This window comes from Ambystoma mexicanum, chromosome 6q (assembly GCF_040938575.1).
Source record: "Ambystoma mexicanum isolate Mex_15411 chromosome 6q, UKY_AmexF1_1, whole genome shotgun sequence".
NCBI lineage: Eukaryota > Metazoa > Chordata > Amphibia > Caudata > Ambystomatidae > Ambystoma > Ambystoma mexicanum.
In genome coordinates this window covers 1,077,192,015-1,077,209,226 of record NC_090937.1, presented here as the reverse complement: position 1 = coordinate 1,077,209,226, position 17,212 = coordinate 1,077,192,015, and the positions used below count along the sequence as shown (strand labels likewise).

At 45.7% G+C, this 17,212-nt stretch overlaps 1 protein-coding gene across 2 annotated transcripts in view; it reads left to right on the top strand.

Annotated features, from left to right (window-relative positions):
- CEP135 (centrosomal protein 135) overlaps nucleotides 1-17,212 on the top strand; it is a 642,577-nt gene that overhangs the window by 142,946 nt on the left and 482,419 nt on the right. For both annotated transcript variants that reach the window (XM_069631620.1, XM_069631621.1), the window contains exon 8: nucleotides 14,419-14,634. In XM_069631620.1, the coding sequence (XP_069487721.1) occupies nucleotides 14,419-14,634 (216 nt within the window). The remainder of the gene's footprint in view (nucleotides 1-14,418; nucleotides 14,635-17,212) is intronic.

The window sequence follows — 17,212 nt, the reverse complement described above, 5'->3', positions numbered from 1 at the left end:
TTTGTGACCTTCGGTAAACCTCAGGGCAGGCCGGCGTCTAAGGCATCTATTTCCAGATGGATTGCCACCTGTATCACGGAATCTTTCACCGTCCAAAAGCTGAAACCTCCTAAAGGTATCCATGCACACCAGGTGCGAGGCAAGGCAGCCGCGGTTGCTTTTCAGAAGTATGTTCCCTGAGAGTCCATCGCTAAAGCGTCTACTTGGGCCTCCCCATCTGCTTTCTGTAAGCATTACTGCCTCGATATGAGCTCTAGAGCTGACACTCAGTTCGGCCAGGTTGTGCTGAAGAACCTGTTTGAGTAAGGGGTATTTTCATCCACCCATAGTTCCTGTAAGGAGTGCTTGGGGAATCTCCCATAAGTATGGAGGAAAGGGGACGGGACCTAGGAGTATTACCAGGTTACTCACTGTAGTGACCACCTTACTCCTAGTCCATAGCCCCTTTCCTCCATACGCCCACCCGCCGTCCCCTCAAATTAGGTTCCTCTGTTATTGCTAATGGCTATTTCTATTGCTTGACCCTGCGATAGAAAAGGACTGATGGGCGATGCGCGGGGCGGAGCCAAGGTGGGTGGGGTTACGGCCGCGTGCCGGGCCCCGCGCAGGAAAGAGGAGGGACACATTTTTGGAAAACAATTTGGATGCTTTTTACAAAGTGCTCCCGTCCCGTCCCACAGGACGGAGAGATGTCCCATAAGTATGGAGGACAGCGGAATATGGACTAGGAGTAAGGTGGTCACTACAGTGAGTAACCTGGTAATACGCTGATGTTGGTTTTGGGTAGTTAGTAGAGCTTTGGGTGAAGAGGGTATGTATTGAAGAGTTTGGGCATTGGCTGTAATTATTGTTTCAGAATGTTAATTGAAGTGGATAGGTTTTGAGGTGGTTTTGTTATGTTTTTGGGTTGTGGTCGTTTGGCAGGTGTTTGCTTGCATGGGTTTGTTATGCTGCGGTGGTTGGGGCCAGGGCCTAGAGTCTTGGGTGCATGGCCAAGACTCTAGGCCCTGGCCCCAACCGCCGCAGCATAACGCACCCATGCAAGCAAACAATTTGACTGTGGTATGTGGGCTGCCTGGCGGATATGTTTTCAAAAGTTTGTGTACTGATTGGCAGTAGTGTAATAGTGTTTATGGGATAGTGACATGTGTGGTAGTTGGTTTGTTGGATTGTGTTCAGAATGTTGGTACTGAAGACTGTAGGCATTTTGGGTTGTTTTTATTGGCGAGGTGTTCGTTTGCATGTGTGCTTTATGTAGCAGTGTTTGAGTCCAATCATTATATACTTAATGTTTGCTATGTTGAGGCTGTATATAGAGTTTTGGCCAGGCCATGCAGTCAAGACTGTAGGGTTTGGCTACAATCACTGCAGCATAAGATACCCATGCAAGGAAACATTTTGGATTGTGTTCTATGGTCAGGTGTTTGCTTGAATGGGTGTGTTATGTTGTAGTGTTTGTGAGTCTAATCATTATATACTTACGGTTTGATTTGTTGTGGTTGTATGTACTTTTTTCATGACATGGGTAATTGGAGCAGACATTGTTTCTTCAATTTCTGTAGTAAAAGAAAATAACACATGTTAGTGTAAGTAGTTATTGCATTGCATAGTAGACATTTCTGTACCTTGTCAACCCTCATAGTTAGTACTTTACAAGTACTATGGTTCAAACCAGTTTACTGTGCAATTTGCTCAGTTCCTGTGTTTATTCATGAAATCATTGGTTGTGTGGTGTGGGGAAAAAAAATCCATGCCGCATTTAAAAAAAACTTTATAAGTTATGGTACAATATCTTTCTGTGGTTGATTTCAATAGGAGGAATTGTATAGGTGTATGATTTTTGGTTTGGAAGTGGTGGTAGTTTTGTTACAATTAGATACCTGTTGGCGTATTCTAACTGTTGATAGTTTTGGGGTTGGTGAGTGTATTTTTTTGGTGAGTGTATTTTTATACATAATAAGTGTTGCAGGGTTTCCTTAGAAAAATGTATATTGAAGTTTTATGGTTGTAGTTTATGGATTTAAAGGTTATTGAGGAGATTTTGTTGATGTTCATACTCGGATTAGTGATTACATTTTGGTTTTAAGAATATTAAGTAAGCGTTTACAAGATTTGCTGGTTAGCTCTGCTTTAGAGTAATTGCAATCGAACCATCCACAATTCTTTTTTATGTATGCAGTGTAGTGACCTGCATTGGTTGTGGCTCCTGTGTGGTAGATTATACCTACTGTTGTGAAGGTTTTCTTACCAAGTGATACTTGTCCATGTTTGAATCCAGTTCGCTTGCAGTTGTTTTAGTACCATCTGCATTGTAACGTAAAAGCATTACTATTAAGTATTCACTATTTGCCTGTGTTTGTAAGGTGGAACGATTATCGGAATTGTAGGTAGTACATAATCTGCCATGGTTTGCATTTTGTACAAGTTGCTGAAATGGAATGGATTCACAGTTGGGTACAGATACATACATGAAGCATTCATTAGGGACTTGTTCCTCTGCCACATTTGCTGCAGAGAGTGCATGTATGTTTCAACATGTATGAAATCTGTAAGATTTCATTTATAGGTATGTTTTTGTTTTGCAGTAAGTAGATTAGAAATTCCTGTGGATCTTCTTGTGTGTTTATAGTGAATTTGACCATTCTAGCACAGTAGTCCAATTCCTACCTTATTCCAGAAACACTAAGTGTTGTCAGGATTGTTGGTTGCATTTCTGTGAAGGACTAACATTTGCAAACAGAATTAGTCTGACCCGTTTAAGAAAATGTTTTCAACAATTGGTGGTAATTGGAATAGAATATTGATTGCTACATTTGCATAGCAATTTACACCAGTTGTAGTTGAAAACTTGAATGGACCAGACAGTTCTGTGTCCAAGGTATTTGTTCGGAGTGCACGTTGTTTCTTTGAAGAGGTAGTTGGTTTTGTTTGTGCACTATATCCTTCTTTGGTTGTGGTCATTGATGAAGTATTAACTTTTAATTTCTTTGGAGGTATTGCTGTGAGAACCTGCATAATTTGAGTCTAAAGTAGTTTTCTTTTACAAGCATTTGTTTTTTGAGGAACAGGATAGGTTTTGAGATGGGGGCATAGAGTGCACACAGTCAATTGTATTCTAGAATACAAGGAATGTCAGCGTTTACTTTACTTGCATCAGTGTTGACTAGAAATAGTCCATCAACTGTATGTAAGCGTGATAGTGCTGCATAGCTCATGCCTTCTTTAAGCACTGTGCTACAAATATTTATCAATGCTTTATCTATGGTAAGACCTTGTGATTTATGAATGGTTACAGCGTATGCTAGAGATAGAGAAAATTGTGTTCTGTGTACATACATGTCTTTGAAAAGAAGAAATCGGGCTGTTGAGCGTCCTATCCTTTGAACTTCTGATAGTTTGTCAAAGTGAATATTGACAAACTGAATGTTGTTGTCACGTGGGTATGTTTGAAAGCCAACAACTGTACCAAGTGCTCCATTAACTAGTCCTTGCTCCACGTCAAGGTTACGTTTAAGCATTACTCTACAGTTTAAAGATCATTTTAATATTTTCTCCAAACCAGCTGTTAGAGAGAGAGTTTTCTAAGGTATTTAGTCGTGCTATGGCTTGTTCACACATGGGTAGTGTCATACCGTGCATGTCCAGTTTGTCTGTAAGCAAATTTCAACTATTGGTTGCATTTCTTTTTTAAACATTGTTTCACTGAATTGAGCACAGCTTGCAAGAGTTGGCATCAAGGACATACAGTTTTCATTTTTGTGTGCTAATTGTTCCATGACATCAGTAGCACATGAGTTATGGCCATAGAGTACATGGTTGTGCCTGGTATTTAATATAGATTGTGCTTCTTGAGATAGTACACCAACTCTAATACTTTTAAAAATGTTGGCGTATGTGTGGTCTGCAGACTGACGCGTTTTTTCAGTTAATTCTGTTATGCTCACCTGGTATCCACAGGGACGCCACCCAGCCAGGTTACTCGCTGGTATGCTTCTCAGCTTTGCCCTGATGTGGTCCGACTGGGGTATGTATCCTCCCTCCACCCCCGTATGATTTCAGTCCCTCTGGCGCCCTCTCCTCACCTTGTGGTAGAATTAGGCATGCTCTCCGTCCTGCCTTCTTTGCAGGGGTGCGTTGTCTTTCATGGGCGAGTGCGGTCCAGTTACTTCACTGACGCCGGCCCGTTTGATATTGTTCAGGTAGGTCTTATTGCTGTTCTTTAGTTTTGTTGCTATCCTACTGGCTTGGTTGAGCTCCACTGGTAAATGATGGCACATTAAGAGCGTTATGATGCGGTAAGGAAGCACTATGTGCAGCGCTGCAAAGTCTTGCCTTTGCTAACCTGTGTTTTTCTTCCTTGTAGGTCGCAGTGTTCTTCAGCGCGAGTGGAATGTCCGGAGTGGTGCCAGCCGAGAGTCGACCAGCCAGGTAAGCCTTTTGAGCAGTTCGTAATTTGTAAATGTCTCTGCTGCTTTCTTTAATGTTGCCTCTATCTTCCTCTTTCAGGTCGTTCCGTCCGGGAGGCGTGCAGATTCGAGGAAGCTGTTCTCAGTAGCTGCAAGTGCTTAAAGATGAAGACTGCAGGTAAGATGCTGCTGCTAATGATGTTCCTTTTGTCTCCTTGCAGGTTCTGCTTCTCTGAGGTTCGAGGGAATAGCTGGACGCGGTGAGCGTCACGTTGCAAGCAGCAAAGTAACGCAAAGCGTGTTGTATTGCTCGGGTGTGGTTAAAATAGCCCCAACAAAATAGTCCAGGTAAAGTAGTCCCTAGGCTGCCACATCCAAAACACTAGACCGCATAGCTTGGTTCTTAGGAACAAAGCTATGTGGATGCCTCCATGTTGGCTGACAATACAATAAAGTAGTTCCCAAGCACATTGTTTTTCATGGTGTATGAGCCTGGCGCCATGAGGGCTTTTGAAGAGGATGCCAGGCTCTAGAGGCCCGAGTCCTGACTCCACCTGGCCAATGGGTTTGCCAGAGGGGGTTTTGGGCGTGGGTCGTAACACTTAGTGACTGTATTAGCTGTTTTGTTTGAACTTTTTGTATACATTCTGCTAGAGGGGGATGCTTATTTTGTACACTTTTATTTTGATTTGCTCTACTTCTGCGTTGCTTTCTACTGAGTTGATTTTTGGTAGGCATTCTTTGGGGTCTGTTGGAGAATAAAAAAAGTGGGTTGGGTCGTGGGTCGCTGTGCAATGTATGTGTGCATTGTGCATGAGTGTCTGAGTATGATGGTAGGCATGTATGTAGAGGTGTGTGATTGTGGAATGGGCTGTTATTTCATGTTTGGAAGGCTATTCTCGTATTTGTGTCTTACTATACTGGTGTTTAGATGACAATACAAAGTGTGCACCTGCTGAGGTACAATCAGTAATACTGAATCTAATGCTGCAGGGTTAATACAATTGTTTTTTTTTCCAATACTAGAATTCTACAGTGTTTGAGTAACAGTTACACCATTATGGCAGTATTGCACTTACTTTTTTGGATGCAAAGAGTAGGTTTCTTCTGAGTTCTGTTTTGGACTTCAGATGTTGCTGGTTTTTAGGAGAGTGGTGTTCACTGCAATTGTGAAAGAAAGAAGTTAGTAAATATGCGTGTTAATAGCACTGGTGTTGATGCAGACATGTATTTCTTTGTTTTTGTAGTATTACTGCTTTCTGTTAATTGTGCATAGCATGTACATGCAGTTTCCTTTGTCTATGTGCATTCTGGATATTTTACTTAGAATCTGTCAGTTGAACTTGCCTTAGAAATTATTACAATAGTAAGCACACAGAGCACACTTGGCTTTTTAAGGCTGTGTTATTTGATGTTAGGAGATGGGAGAAATAACAGTATGCTTTTCTTGCTGCATATTCAGGGTAAATGGCAGGAACTCTGGTGAAAAGTATGCAATGTATGTATTTACAATGCAGGGTACCTGCTACTTACCCTGGATAAGTAGTAAAAATGTCATGCTGTCATTTCTCTCATGGTATGATCAAGTATCACTTTAATGGTGTGTGTTTTACACTTTCATTTACCCAGATCATAACCCAGAACAGAAACCTTATATTGCATGCTTTTGAATATGGTTCTTGCCATTTACAATCATACTGTTATTTCTCCCATCTTTTAACATGAAATGACATTTTGTTAGAAAGCTGTGTGTGTTGTGTCTGATTACTATTGTAATAATTTCTAAAGGAATTTCAAATGATAGATTCTATGTAAAATGCCCAGAATGTACACAAAGGAAATTGTATGTACATCCTATGCACTATAATGCATGAAATGCTACTATGAATGAAATGTGGATAAATAGGTGGTAGTGGTTACAAAAATGACAGCATAAATGAAGAGAATAACAGTTTGCACATTACAACAAGTAATATGGGTAAATGAAAATTTGGAAAGCACACAGCTTTGGAAGTGACACTTGATCATAGTAGATGGGAGAAATGGCAGTAAGCTTTTTTGCATGTTATACAGGGTAAATTACCCTGTTCATATGCATTTATAAAAGAGCTGTACATGTACTGCGCACAAAATTTTCATACCTGTAGTTTGTGTTCATGCATGTGGCTGTGCATGAATTTGCAAGCAGAAATGTTGGAGAGTTTTCCAGTAGTTATTGCTGTAGGTGCTTTGCAATCACAGTAGAATTGTACTCAGTGATGAACAGTACATCTAAAGTGCTGAACTGCGATGATGGAGTTAGATGTAGAGTTATTGGATGTGATTAGTGGATGGTTATGTGACTGCTTAACAGTAGCCAATGAGGGAATGGTGCAGAGAGTGATGTGGAAAGGGTAGAAGGGATTCCCCAGTGTTACGCGCTCTGCGGACACCTCAGCTGTTCGCGGACAGGGCGTGCCACATCTGGGGTTTCCTCAGCAAATCCAGCATGGAAAGGGGACTGTCAATCAGGTGTTGAAGTTGTTCTTTGCAGGATGAGAGGGTCTGTGTGTAGTGAAGTTGGCAGAGGTGAAGAAAGTGAGGGTGTTGGTTGTTGGAGATTTATTTGTAGATAGTTTGGAGAGGTATGCTATGTTTAAACATAAGACTGCCCGTTTTGGTTTTGAAGTAGGTGAGGTTTCGTGGTCAACTGTGCCTGGTTCCAATATGCAGGCAGTGGTTGGAGCTTGATAGACTTTCTACATGTGGAAGAATCAAGATGTAGTGGTACTGCATTGTGGTGTCTGCTTTCTTGTGTAGAAGTGGATTATTGTCTCGTAACAATAACAATATTGAGTTTGTTAATGGTGACTATTTTAAAGCAGATGGCATTTCTTTATTGATACTGGGAAATGCTATGTTATTTCAAAATATAAGGAGTGCTTTACAGAGGATAATGTGAAGACATCGGGAAGAAAATAAGTTGAGTAAAATAACAAAATGAAAGATGTTTTATTTCATAAGCACTTTCCAAAAAACTAAATAAAAAGGCTCTTTTCAGTGCCAACCTCAAAGGGGAAGTGGGGTACAATATTTAAATGTTCATTCCCCACTGTCAGATTTTACGATTTGTCCGCAGACAGCGCGTATTACATACAGGGAATTTGAGGCTGAGAGGCATGCAAATGAGACTGCAGGACAAGGGATTGGTCAATAAGGTTTTCTGGGTGTGATGTGTAAGGAGAGACTTTGGCAGAAAGTCTGTTTGAGAGGAGAGCAGATGGCTATGGCTGTGTCTTTCAGAAGGCAGATTGTCTGGATTGTGGGTGACTCGTGGATAAATTGGTTGGAGGTGCATGCAGATCGCTGTGGAGTGGCTGCACATCTTGGATTCCCTCATGTGGATGTGCACTGGCATGGAGTGTGTGGAATGAAGTGGCTGGATTTGGTTCCTCTTTGTGCTACTTTGGTGACACAGCTTCATCCAGATATTAATATTCATTGTGGAGGGAACAGTTTAGGACATGTCTCTGGAATCTCCTTGCAATTTGCAATGAAAGAAGGACTTTGGGAAAGTCATGGACATGTTTCCTAACTAAGTTTTTCTCGTATTGCGCAGAGACAAATGTGGTTGCGTTCTTCTTCATTTGGTCCACAAATGGAGAAAGCGAGGCGCAATGTCAACAAGTCTGTTTGCGCCTTTTTGAGAGATGTTGCTATGGCCTCTTTTCACAATGAAAATATTGTGTTTCGTAGTACACACATTTTTCATAGAGATGGAGATCATCTTACTTATGCTGGGAATCCGATTTTTCTGCAAAATGTACAAAATACATTACAACCTTTTTTGGAATTATAGCGATCCTTTTTCCAGTAGGTGTTGACCACTTGAAGTTTTCGAAACACAAAAAAACCCCACAAAAAGGCTCTTTTCAGAGCCACCACTTCCACCCGGAGAAGAGTGCAATGGTTTTATATTGCAGCATCCCAAAAATGTCAATGCCCTCAGACATTTAAAAATGCACAGGGCCCAGCAGCATTTCATTGGCACTTCTATTTTTAAACTGTGAAAGGTAGCTCTGTAAAAAGCCTTTTTTTGTTTTTTTGTTTTGTATTTTTTGTATTTTTTAGCAAGACACAAAAGGAAGGGAAGGGAGGGTAAGGAAGGGGCACCAACCACGGGGATAAGAAAGGGCAGATAGAGAGAGGAAGATGTAGGGCGGGCCTTAATTAGGTAGTGAGCAGTCCTCATGCTCCCGGACCGCAGCCTCAAAATCACTCCGAAGAGTCTCCCCCCTGCAGAGTACTGCGTCACAGTACATACACAATACTGTGAACCTCGAAAGGTAAGGGTCTACTGTGTCACGTATGGCCTGCGAGGCAGCTTGAGGGATGAGCTGCCCCACAGGAGTGCCTCTTGTGGTGGCAGGAGCAGAAACAAAGGATGCTGCAGAGGAACTCAACTTATTACGTTTATCGCAGGGGACAACCCTCCGAATTGCCCCAGCATGGAACGACCTTAGGTTTCGCTTCATGGAGATAGTATCGTAACTGTACAAACCTGGTTTGCCACGACTGAGCACCATCTGGCACTCAGTGCAGGGCACCTTGTTTGCACGAGCTTTGGGTACCCCTTCAGGAGTGGCAAACCTCCACACCCAAGATTCACTGAGGTTATGAGTAGTAGGGACTTCCACTAGCTCAACCTCGTCATCTTCATGCATCTCTGCATCCTCACGCCTGTTCCCCTCTCCAGGCCCTTGGGAAGGTGGTGGCGGGGTGGGAGTGGTGCTGAAGCCGAGGCAGCTGCGCAGGTGGAAGCCATGGTTGCCATGTCACAGGAGGCAGGGGAATGGCACAAGCAGACACAGCCCACACAGGAAAGCAGGCAGAGGTCAGCAGCCAATGCAGTGTTGATAGCACATCACACCAGTATTGAGCAATGCTCTCTCTGGTAGCCAGAAACACAATGAGGAGCGGTTCTGGGGTGTGGCCTTTTATAGGGGTGCTGGTGCATGCTTCGCAGACAGTCACGCTGTCCGCAAACACCGAAAAGGGCTCAAAAGGTTCCATAAAGTATCCGCAAGGGAGATGGTCTGGGGCATGTACAATGGTGACGTTTCACAGCAAAATACTTTGGATTGCTCAAAAAAGCACTTTTTGTGTGTCCGGGTGCCCGGAGTGTGTTCGCGAACAAGGACCCACGCTTAGCATGGGTGCGGTTACATGATGACGTCGCGGACACGTTCACGAATGGGACGGGTGTCCGTAGGACAACGAATGCGCTGGGTCAGTTGTATGAATGCGTGCAGGTGTTCTGCGGACAGTGTTCGGGTCCCCAAACAAATTAAAAGTGTGACACACGTGCGGCGGACAGTAAGAACAGACGCGATGTTTTTAGGACCCGAGGGTGGGATGCGCATTCATATAGGTGTCTGCCGGATAGGATTTAGGTCCCCGAACTAATTAAAGGTGCGTCATGACTTTGCGGACGGGCTATGTGTTCTACGGACACATTTACTCTGATTGCGGACAATACGAACAGGGGGATGTTCTTAGGACACCCTATTTTCACTAATAGCGGACATGTGGACAGATTATGTGTCCTACGGACACCTCCATTTTGATTGCGGACAGTGCGAACAGGCTTAGTGTCCTTAGGACAACCCCATTTTGATTAATTGCGAACATCCCGGACAGTCACGCAGTCCGCAGACACCCCAACAGCCTTAAAAAAAAAAACAGAGAAATATAGTAACAGTATACATAACATTTTATTATTGTACAGAAATATAGAAATTATGAAAGAGGGGGGGAAGCAGAAATTGAGACAAATATAGGGGAATTAGGGTTTTACTACATGTTGGATGGTAGAGGAGGAAGGGATTGAAGTCTCATAACGTTTTTGGTGATGGGGATTTTTTTGGGCATGGTTGACTGGGACATGGACAAGGGGTACAGGTGCATGTGTTGACAGTGATATTTTTCCATTATATGGTTTTCTACAAAGTTCTTAAAAATAATGAAATTGCTACATTTTTTGTTCGAAACGCTGTAGATGATTTTCTACAGTATCTTTTTCAGTATTATTCTTATTTTCTGTATATTCTGTTAGGTGCATATAAAATAATGTGTATTAATTGGATTACTTTGAAAACTGCATTGTTTACCATTAGTATCATTGTTTTCACTCATTTCGTCGTGGGGAACATTTTCTTCAAGCCACTGCAAAGTACTAGACATTTCTGTGTTAAAAATATATTTGTATTTTTTAGTGTATCCTACTACAGAAAGTTTATAAATATACGAATTAATGTAGTGTACTTACCAGTTTGTTTTTTTTTTAGTTTTCCCGTTACTGCTATGTAGGTGAGCTGTTGATATTTGTTGTGCAGTTTCTGTATAAAACATCAGTGTATAAAGCATCATATGGAGGCATATGTTATTTTTTTTGGTATCTTCCATTATGTTTCATATGCTATGTAATTGGACTGTTGGTGTCTTACATATACAGTTTGCACTTCTTATTTATTTTTTAATGTATTTTATTTATATGTGGCTCTTTGAACATGTTCATTGTGTTTATTGCATGATACAACAATGTAAGATACCCTCTGACTTTTTGGACAGTGCTCATGTTGACCAAGTCCGTCCGCGGACATGCGCACGGTCCGCGGACATCCCAAACACTATCGTGGGAAAGGGGGTTCAGTATGTTGTATGGTATATCTATATAAACTAATGGAATCCTAGTAAAAACCTATCAAATTCGTGATATCTATATTCAGTGAAAAAAAACTTTGTTAAAGGGACTTTATGGTTAAGTTGCGCTACTAAAAACCTATGAAATTCAGTAAAGATACTTTGTTAAAAGGATGTAATGGTTACAAGTAAAATAGAAAACCCCCTGAAATTCGCCAGTTATGGTAAGCTAAGCAATCATAACTCGCACCACCACGGTGCACTGCTAAGACTAACACCCAGGACATTAAAGATGACATCACAAACACGCCTACAGGGGATCCACGTCTACCCCTACCTGGACGACTGGCTCATCCGAGCAGGGACAAGGGAGCTCGCCATGGATCACACACCAAAGACCATACAGCTGCTCTCGGACCTGGGATTCTCCATCAACTTTCCCAAATCCCACCTGGTCCCGTCGCAAGTCGCACTGTTTCTGGGAGCAAAGCTCGACACAGTGGCGCGCCTGGCCTCACCGTCGGAAGAAAGGACGAAGGCCATCCTGGGCAAGGTGCAGCGCCTGCTGGCCACGGACGTGGCCAGGGTGACGCCCATCAAGTCCCTCCTCGGGATGATGTCCTCCTGCATATATCTTGTGCGCCTGTGCAGGCTTCGGATGCGCCCTCTGCAAGAGTTCCTCGACTCCCGCTGGATCCAAGAGGCGGGCAGCTTCGAGGACAGGATCCCGCTCAACGAGACCTTCCGATGAGCGATCCGGTGGTGGGGCACCCGCGCTCATCTGACGGCGAGCACAGACTTTCAGACCCCATCCCACCAGATAATGGTGACGACGGATGCCTCCCTGAAAGGGTGGGGAGCGCACACCGGAGAACTTCACGCGAGAGGCCTCTGGCTCCCGGAGGAGAATACGCTCCACATCAACATCCTGGAGCTCCGTGCAGTGTTTCTGGGACCTCATGTCCTTTCTCCCATCCCTCAAGGGCAAGGTGGTGAGAATCTTCACCTACAACACAACCACAATGTTCTACATCCGGAAGCAGGGAGGAACCAGATCCCCAGCCCTCTCCAAGGAAGCCCAGGATCTGTGGCATTGGGCCGTCGCCCAAGGGATGTTTCTGGTGCCCTTTCATCTGGCAGGGATAAAAAACACCATCGCCGACTCATTCAGCAGGGAGCTGCACTCGTGCCACAAGTGGGAACTACGTCGGGATCAAGTGGATCGACTCTTCCGACGATGGGGAAAACCCCAGATCGACCTGTTCGCGACAGCGACGAACTCCAAGTGCCAGAGGTTCGCCAGCTGGTTCCTCCAGCCGAGGAGCATAGGCGATGCTTTCTCGTTCCCCTGGGAAGGCCTGTTCCTTTATACGTTCCCTCCATTGCCGTTGCTGCTCCGACTCGTCAACCAGCTCAAGAGGTCCCGGTGCAGGATGATCCTGGTCGCACCGACGTGGCCGAGGCAGATCTGTTTCCTGGACCTTCTGGACTTGTCAGCGTCCCCACCAGTCAAGCTGCCGGCGCACGCGGATCTTCTCTCCAGAGAAGGAGGTGCCATACTTCATCACGACCCGGAATCGCTGAACTTGCAGGCCTGGCTCCTGCAGCGCTAGAGTTTGGAGGGTACGATATCCCGGCTGACTGCAGAGAGGTCCTTGCAAAAGCCAGGGCGTCCTCGACTCTCAGTGCTACGGACATAAGTGGAAGAGGTTCTCTGTCTGGTGCAGTGCACAGAAGATTAACCCTCTACGGATTACGGCCCCTCAAGTGCTGCCGTACCTACTGTCGCTGGCCAAGGCTGGACTGGCTCACGCCTCCATCAAGATACATCTGGCTGCGATCTCCCGATACACCAGAACCACAGGACAGGTGTCCTTGTGGTCCCATCGCCTGGTGAAGGAATTTATGAAGGGACTGTTCCGATCGTTCCCGCCGGTGAAAGCCCCTGCCCCGGCATGGGAACTCAACGTGGTGCTGACCAGGCTCATGGGGGCGCCATTCAAGCCCCTGCATTCGGCGCCGCTGAAACTCCAGTCATGGAAGACTGCGTTTCTTGTGGCCATCACCTCCGCACGGCGAGTGGGAGAGATCCAGGCCCTATCCTGAAGCCTCCATACTTGACTTTTCACGACACGAGGGTGGTGCTGAGGATGCACCCCTCTTTTATGCCCAAGGTGCCGTCGGACTTCCACCTCAACGAGCCCTTGGTGCTACCTGTTTTCTACCCGTCGCCTTAGTCTCCGGCCGAGAGGACTTTGCACTCGCTGGATGTGGCTAGAGCGCTGAAGTTCTACGTGGACCGAACGAAGAGTTTTCGGAAGACATCACAGCTGTTTGTGAACTTTGGACCTGTGAACCAAGGGAAGGCTCTCTCGAAGGCTTCCATTTCCAGATGGCTCTCCGGCTGCATCATGCATTGTCATCAGTTGGCAAACTGACCGTTGCCCGGCCGTCCAAGAGCCCATTCGACCAGAGCGATCGCTGCTACCACAGCGTTCTTGTCTGGTGTGCCCCTGCTGGACATCTGCAGGGCTGCTACATGTAGGTGGACGCACACCTTCACGAGATTCTACTGCGTCGACCGGGATTCCAGGGAGGAGTCCAGAGTCGGCCAGGCAGTGCTGCGCAACCTGTTCGCTTAAGGTGAGCCTGGTGGGGAGGTAAGAGATGCTTCATGTTGATTTTTATGTAATGCTTAATGTTGAGCCTTGCCACCTCCCGTGGTTGTGCATGTGTACTGCTATGTATTCTTATATTTGTGAGCATGTGAATCCCATGCCAGACCCCATGCTGGAGAAGGAACAAGTTACTTGCCTGTAGCTGTTCTTCTCCTGCACGGGTCTTGCATGGATTCACAAGCGAGCCCTCCCTCCTGCCCCTCTACGGCTCTTCACTTGGTCATACTGCCACTTTGCGTGCTACCAAATCTGAAGATGGCTGCCAGAGGCGGGGCTTAGGGAGAGGGCAGTATGACCCAGAGACCAGTGATTGGTTACTACTGAGAAAGACAGATCAGAAACGGAACTGATACTGATTTTTCTTTACCGAGGATTCCCAGCCTTACGACGGGGAATATTCATGAGCATGTGAATCCATGCCAGACCCATGCTGGAGAACAACAGTTTTTTGCGCCGAATTCGAGGCATACTCCCAACTGCCAATGACGTTAAGATGTTCACAAACTAGTTTTTGATTTTAATTTTGATCCTAGTTATGTAAGAAAATTAAAACAAAAAAAGTAAATAAATATTTAGCATGAATTTTAAAATGAAATATTTTGTCTGCATATTGATATGTCACAGTATTTTTTTATCACATTATCCTGTTGTAGGTTGAGTACCTTCAGCAAGCAAATCAAGAGCTGGAGAAGCGTATAAAAGATCTTCTTGAAACACGGCATACTGTAACTAGTGAAGTTGTCAATCTGAGCACCAAGAATGAAGAATTGTGTAAGGAACTGACAGAGATAGACCAACTGGCACAACAACTGGAACGAGACAAAGAAATAGTGCTGGAGACGGCCGATGCTGAAATGGAGGAAGCCAAGGTAATGGCAACCTGTAGAATTGTAAATGCATTTTCTAAGACTCAAAATGCTCTAATAGAGAGACGGTGTGGAACACGGGAAGCCATATATTTGTGCAAAAAATGAGGACATTGATTGGATGAGTACTTAACATCTTAATTTGACTATTTGTATTTTGTTATTGACTCATACGTGCCAACATTATCCATTCCATTCGGGAAATACTAGTCCAGCCCCTGTTTTAATTTTGCATTCTAGAACTTCTAGTCCGGAATTTCCACATTATAGACCTAGGTCTAAAAGTTCAACAATGCAAATTTAAAACCAGGACTGGACTAGTATTTCCCGAATGGAATGGATGATGTTGGCATGTATGTTGAAAATATTTAAATACAAAACTTTATTTTTAAAGTTGGATCGTTTATACTAAAATAAAGAAATATAATGGTTAGACTCTTTACCCTTTAATTTGGTAGTTTATAGTAGAAGTACTTATTACATTCTGTTAAATTGTTTGAAGCAAGGTTTTTTTAATGCATTAAGGAAGAAGCATTATGTTTATTTCTTTTTCATGAGACATGGGGAATGTGCTCATTGGTGACACGCAAATTGTAATTGTATTCCACTTCTGCAAATGATTGCTCACGATGTTTCAAAGGCATGTACTTCATTGAATTCTCTTCGGTAAATCAGCACCATACTCTTACGTCCCGTCCCCTTTTCTCCATTCTGCATGGGTGTGCCTCGCGAGGGACGGGAGACGGAACCTTTTTCACCAGAAAAATCATCTTCCCCTCTAAATTTAGAGGCGCGCGGAGGCGCGGCCCGGGGAGCATGCGCTGCCCTGACTCCGCCCTCCGGCGCCACACCCCAATCCCGTTTTCTGCGCCGATGGGAACGGGCCGAATTCACCAACGCTCCTGTGTTTGGCTTCGGCCATGTAATTCCACACGCAGATTCTTCCTCCATCTTATTTTGTCTTTTTATTCAATAGGTACTTGGTCCTCAGATGCCACAGCTCCTCCCCGGCACATGCCGACTTCAACAGGGTTCAGCAGGTGCCCATCCTGCAAAGGGCCTTTTCCAACTTCGGACCCCCATGCCCTCTGCCTCCGTTGCCTTTTTGCTTTGCCCAGACCACGGTTGCAAGCCTGTTCGGTATGCGGCTCGCTGTCCACTAAAGCGCTGAAGAACAGACTAGCCAGGTGGAGGGAGCTCTTCCAGCAATCTCCTTCTGAGGACCTCAAGAGTTTTGTGAGACGTTCCAGGCCAGTAGGGCCTATTTTTCATCTGTACCTTGCAAGGGAGACTCTTTCCCAGGGACTCTCCTACGCGAGAGGGACCGATCGGGTCCTTTTACCAACTCGTGCACTGAGGCTGTCACAGCTACCGGCGGTCGGGCTGGGTTCCTCGGATCCTCCCGGTGCCTACGCCCCGTTACCGGCAGTAAGTCCGAAGGGGTGCCTGAACGCAGCTCTAACGACTCCCGGGTCCAGGTTAATACACCTGCCGGGCACGGGACAGAGGAGCGGGACAAGTTGCACGCCTCACACATAAGAGACTTGGCAGAGGATTGCAGCGACGAGCCGAGCAACACGTCGCAGCCAAGTGGTAGGCAGCTCAACAAGATGGTCGACAAGCCAGAGAAGGCTACTCGTTCGCCTCTGCAAGAATTTGGCGAAGAGCGAGTATCGAGGTGGGGCTGGCATCAACCAGGTACGTGGCTTACGGCCTACCCTTCTTATGCGCAGGGCTCCTTCCCCTGCGTCCGTATGTACAGGGTCGGCAGCGGCCTCAGTTGCCTTTAGTAACCTCTTCAGTGCCCTCCTCCTCTTCGGCCAGTGAGGACCAGATGTTTGAGAGGTTCCTCGGCCTCCCGATATGGGGGCTATCCTCAAGGAAGCAGTCAGGGAAGTCCTTCCCGCTATGCTAGCGGCACCACAGACGCCTCCGCCATTGCCTCTGGCCCCAGTGCAGCCGCCTCCTCTGTCTCCTCAGCCTACTCCACAGGCGGTTCCATACCAGCCTCCGCTCCTTCCTCAGCCTCTGGCGGTGGTCCCCGTGCCCCAACCTCCGGCTCCGGATACTCCTCCTCCTCCTCCTCCACCACAGGATCCCCCAGACCCTCAGGATAATGATGAGGAAGAGGATCCTGACACTCCATCGGCCAGGGCCTTCCACAAACGTATCACGGGCCTGGCGGAATACCTGGGCCTACCACAGCCTCAGATAGAACAGGCAGCGCAAATCCTTACAAGGTGCCCTTCTGTCAGAACGGGTATTCCACTGCAAACTGATGCAGTCTCCCTCGCAAAGAAGGGTTGGCTCAAACCACACTCCGTCCAGCTAGTCAACCGCCGCCTGGACGCCAAGTACAGGTAGATGGAGGGGGATACACTCTTGCTCTCCTCCCATCCTCAGCCACACTCCTCAGTGATCGCTGTGGCATCACTGTACTCCAAACCTCTGTTGTCCTCTTCTTCATCGACAGCGCTGTTAGGCAAGGAGGAGAAAAACTTGGAGGCATACGGTAAGAAGCTGTATTCCGATGCTTCCTTGCACCTCCGTCAGGCCAACGCAGACGCCATGCTGGCGGCAG